A 5095-nucleotide genomic window follows, 5' to 3' on the forward strand; every position below is an offset into this window, starting at 1 on the left:
CCTGAGGGTGAGGATTCTCCCGGGTACCCCCGGGAGACCTCTGTTCCTCCGTTCTTCCAGTGTTGTGGGATGTGGGCCCTCTCCTCTGTGGAGGAGCCTCCCAGGACATCAGTACATACATCCTTCCTGGAAGGATTTCCTTTCTTCTGAGTCAGTGGGAGCTTGCACTTTCTCCCTGAGGAGAATCACTGTCTCCCTGGCCATACCTTGGATCACAGTTTGGACCCCTTCCTCAGAACCCCTGGTGGCCCTTTGGTCCCCTGGGCAGTCCACTTCTCCCCTCCCCAACTAGCCCACGATGGGGTGGGCAGAGAGATCTCAGGAATAGCTCTGGATGTCTCCCCTCAACTTGTCTCTCTCTCTTTCTTGCTGGAGAGGCACTTCCATTCCCTTCTCCTGTTCTGATCGCCCAGCTGGAGAGAGGGGAAGCACCATGGGGCCCAGATCCCTGGGAAGCAGAGATTTTGAGAGGCATCTGTCCAGGTGAGTAAGAGGACCTAGTGCTTTCTGGTTTGCCTTCCTGGTTTACTAGAAATATTTCTCCTGCAGCAGAGAACAGAGCTCCCTGTAGTTTTTATAAGGTAGTACTCAGTACACTCTCTGACCTCTGTTGAGTTCCTGCACTGAGCCCAGAAGGACCAGTCCCTATGAGTGCATAGCTGCATGCTGTCCACATCCACATGGCTATCCTCCCACGGACAAGCTGTGACCCACTACCTCTGAAACCACCTCTTTTCTCACTTACCAGGGAAAGTATTTAATTTTATGCCAATTTTCATGGCAGAGAAGTAGGGTTTCAGCCATACTTTTAAGGAAAATATTATTCTGTGGGTCAAACTGATTTATCTGTGCCATAGCTATGATTTTATTTGCCTCTTTAGTGTTTAAATCATGTTTAGTATTTAAAAGTTCCTGATGTCATAATCTTGAGGTTTATGATGTATTTGTTTTCTATAGGGCTATAGAGGAAAGGGCAAGAATATTCCCCCAATTACCACACCCAACACACCCACCCACCCTAAAATTTCCCAGAGACTGCTTACCAGTCCTGGGAGCTTTTGTTTACTTGGGTTTTCTTTCTTTTAGGAAGAAAGTTTCCAGGCCTCATTTCTTACACATACTGCGACGTTGTAAATAGTGGTTCCTTTAGTGGTAATACCACAGTGGCCTACAGCTCTCCGATCAACTTGTGTTCTGGCTGACTTTCTGAAAGAACTAATGTTTTATCCCAGAATTTTATGTGGATTTTTTTTTTTTTGGCCGTGCTGTGCGGCTTGTGGGATCTTAGTTCCCTGACCAGGGATTGAACTGGGCCCTCAGCAGTGAGAACACGGAGTCCTAACCACTGGAACACCTATGTGGAATATTTAAAAGTAGTATTATCAGGGCTTCCCTGGTGGTGCAGTGGTTGAGAGTCCACCTGCCGATGCAGGGGACACGGGTTCGTGCCCCGGTCCGGGAAGATCCCACATGCCGCGGAGCGGCTGGGCCCGTGAGCCATGGCCGCTGAGCCTGCGCGTCCGGAGCCTGTGCTCTGCAACGGGAGAGGCCACAACAGTGAGAGGCCCGCGTACCGCAAAAAAAAAATAAAATAAATAAGTAAAATTGAATTATCAGGCCATTATTTAGAATTCGGAATATGGGGTGGTTTCCTGGCTTCCAGGTGGGGCATTTGGATCCATTGTTTCTCTGTGTTACCGCACTGCTCAGCCACTCATCTCACGGGTGTCTTTTCCCTTCTTCGAGGTCTCCCTCTCTCTCGTTTAAAACCTGTTTCCATTTCTTGCTGATTCCTCTCACCTCTCCCACTCTTTTTTCTTTTTTTCCCCTCCTGCCTCTTTTCCTTACCCCCCTCCCCTTTTTTAACTAGCTGTGCCTCATCGCTTGTGGGACCTTAGTTCCCCAACCAGGGATTGAACCTGAGCCCCCTGCAGTGGAAGCATGGCGTTCTAACCACTGGACAGCCGGGGAAGCGCCCTTCCCATTCTCATTCTGCACATTTCACCTGCCCTGGTTCATTCCCCAGCCCTTCCTTATAAGAGGCACTTCCTGGACTGGTTCCAGTGTCATCACTTTTCCAGTTACATGTTATTGTTTTTCTTTTTGTCTCTCATCCTCCTTTATGGATGCTTGTAGCCATCTTATGGGTATATTTTTAAAAAATCACTTCCTACGAGAGAAAACCAGGACTACTGGATCCTGTTTCCCTTCCAGTTCAGTAACGAGGAACACTTGTGGTTTCTTTGGTCAGGTGGTGAGTCCTGGACTAAGACAGAAGAGCCAGTGGTAAAGCAGGAAGCCCCTGAAGAAACAGAGGTGCACAGCATGCCAGTGGGAGGGCTTTTCAGAAACGTGTCTCAGCACTTTGAGTTTAAAAGCAAGGCACCATGGCAGACTTTCAGTCTGAATCCCAATCTAATACTTCGAGGTGGAATGAAGTTCTACGAGTGTAAAGAATGTGGGAAGATATTCAGATATAACTCAAAGCTCATTCGGCATCAGATGAGCCACACTGGGGAGAAGCCCTTCAAATGTAAGGAATGTGGCAAAGCTTTCAAGTCCAGCTATGACTGTATCGTACACGAGAAAAATCACATTGGCGCAGGACCCTATGAATGTAAGGAGTGTGGCAAAGGTCTGAGCTCCAACACAGCCTTGACCCAGCATCAGCGGATCCACACGGGCGAGAAGCCCTATGAGTGTAAGGAGTGTGGCAAGGCCTTCCGTCGGAGCGCAGCCTACCTTCAGCATCACAGGCTACACACTGGGGAGAAACTCTATAAATGTAAGGAATGTTGGAAAGCTTTTGGGTGTAGGTCACTCTTTATCGCCCACCAGAGAATTCACACCGGGGAGAAACCCTACCAGTGTAAGGAGTGTGGCAAGGCGTTCACCCAGAAGATTGCTTCCATTCAGCATCAGAGAGTTCACACCGGAGAGAAGCCTTATGAGTGTCAGGCATGTGGGAAAGCCTTCAAGTGGTACGGCAGCTTTGTTCAGCATCAGAAATTGCACCCCGTGGAGAAGAAGCCTGGCAAGGCTCTCGGGCCATCCCTGCTGTGTCCCCAGGGCCCCTCTTCAGCCTTAGCTACCATGCCTTTCCAGGGCCCCTGCTCTGCTCCGGCTGTGGCCGTGCCTTCACTGGCCTTGCCACACGCCGTCCTCATTCCTGCCTCCAGGCCCATGTTAATGCTGCTGCCCGCCTCTGGAGTCCCTTCCTCTCCTGTCCAAATAGTACGAGTCTTCCAGGGTCTTCCTCCCACCGTGAAGCCTTCCCCAGTTATTCTGACCCCTTCTCTTCACTCCTCGTGAGCTCTGTCTTGGCACTTCTCTGGCTGTTACACACAGCAGATCTCCAACCTAACTTAAGCTTGATTTGTGGCTTTTACACCATACATGTGTTACGGCTGTTTCGGCATAAACGCCATTGTAATCGAGATGTACTTAAAGACTGTGTTTGTATGATATATTGTTTTTTTCTGGGTAGAAAATGGAAATACTTGACCTTCATATTTATCCCTTTCAGGCTTGAACAGTAACGGCCGTGTCTGCATTGTGGGGCTGCTGGTGGTCGAAGTGCTAATAGGACGCTTTGGTGAATTAGGGACGTTTGAGAGAGAGGACATCCCCGTATTAGGCCCCTGTGATTAGAGAGAAGCAGCCTGGGAGAAACAGAGGAGGCATTTAAGATCTGTCAGAGTTGAGAATTGGAATGAGCTTCCAACCATGGCCTTTAGAAATGAATGCAGATTGTTCAGTGGGTGAAGGTGTGGTGTATTCATGCAGTTGAAGTTGGGTTGCTTTTGGCACAGATCATTGAGGATCTTGTACGTCTCTGCAAAAGATCATTTGAAATAACCAGTTTAAAAAAAAGAAAACATACAGCGATAACAATCATTTATATGATGAATAGCAATCATGTCTTTAAACATGAAGTTGTTTTTTTTTAATCTTTAGTTTTGCTCTTGATATCTAGATATTTCCTTGTAACTTTGGTTTCCTAAGTAAATATACACCAAGGCATTCATCTTTGCTCCTTCTGGTGCATAAATTTTTCTTGGTGTGAATTCTGGTTTCCTGTTTGCAAGCACTGGTTTCTACATTGACTTTTCTCCAAATTGTAAACATGAACTTTGGCAAATTACTAAAGAAGTAGGAGCAACCGGTTTGGGGGAAATCTGAATATGCCTGCAGAATTGTATTTTAGGATTAAAGAGGGCTCTGTAACAGGTCAGTGGTTAAGCTTATGTGACAGGTTAGTGAAGTGGAATTTTGGATTGCTCTTGCTTTTGACCTTAGGTGAGAATCTTTTATAACTGTGCAAAGGACTGTGTGAAGTAATTCCTGGAAAAAGAACTTGAGTTATGCATTCATTACAGGCACACCTTGTCTTATTGCGCTTCACTTTATCCATTTTGCAGATAACTGTTTTTTGCAAATTGAAGGTTTGTGACAAAACTGCATTGTTGGATAATGGTTAAGAGTTTTTAGCAATAAAGTATTTTTTAATTAAGGTATGTTCTTTTTTTTTAGACAATGCTATTACATACTTCATAGACTATAGTGTAAACAACTTTTATATGCACTGGGAAACCAAAAAATTCGTGTGGCTTGCTTTCTTGCTGTATTTGCTTTATTGTGGTGGTCTGGAACTGAACCAGAAGTATCTCTGAGGTCTGCCTGTATTAGCACTAATATAAAGTAAATCCTTAAATGTTGATGGGAGGGGCCATAACATTTTTCTAAAGTTGCTTTTGCTGTCTACATGTGTCTCCATTGCAGTTAACAGAAAAACCTTTACATTAGTGGTTCTTAAACTTTACCATGTGTCTGAATAAACTGGTGTAAAAAGAGTAATTTTCTGGCCAAACTCTCAGAGATTCTGATTTTGGATATCCATGGTGATGCCCAGACCTTTAGTGTGGACCACACTTTGAGAGAGGTGCCTTGAGCAGCAAATGTCTGGGGGGTGTACCTTGATAAAGGGCTTGCCCTATTTCACAGTGATCTTCAGGAGAGAAACCTCTAAAAGTAGTTTAAGTGGTATCAGTTTAGAAGAAAAGAGAAAAGTAAGTGAAATTGGGTCTGTAGGGAA

The 5095-nt window shown here is 45.8% G+C and overlaps 1 protein-coding gene across 1 annotated transcript in view; it reads left to right on the top strand.

The window, feature by feature from the left end:
* ZNF621 (zinc finger protein 621) overlaps positions 1-3312 on the top strand; it is a 16429-nt gene extending 13117 nt beyond the window's left edge. The window contains exons 3-4 of the mRNA XM_007447345.1: positions 376-483; positions 2252-3312. Of these exons, the coding sequence (XP_007447407.1) occupies positions 376-483; positions 2252-3312 (1169 nt within the window). The remainder of the gene's footprint in view (positions 1-375; positions 484-2251) is intronic.
* Positions 3313-5095: the final 1783 nt, after the last annotated feature.

This window comes from Lipotes vexillifer, unplaced genomic scaffold, assembly GCF_000442215.2.
Source record: "Lipotes vexillifer unplaced genomic scaffold, Lipotes_vexillifer_v1.1 scaffold1134, whole genome shotgun sequence".
In the NCBI taxonomy this organism is placed as follows: Eukaryota; Metazoa; Chordata; class Mammalia; order Artiodactyla; family Lipotidae; genus Lipotes; species Lipotes vexillifer.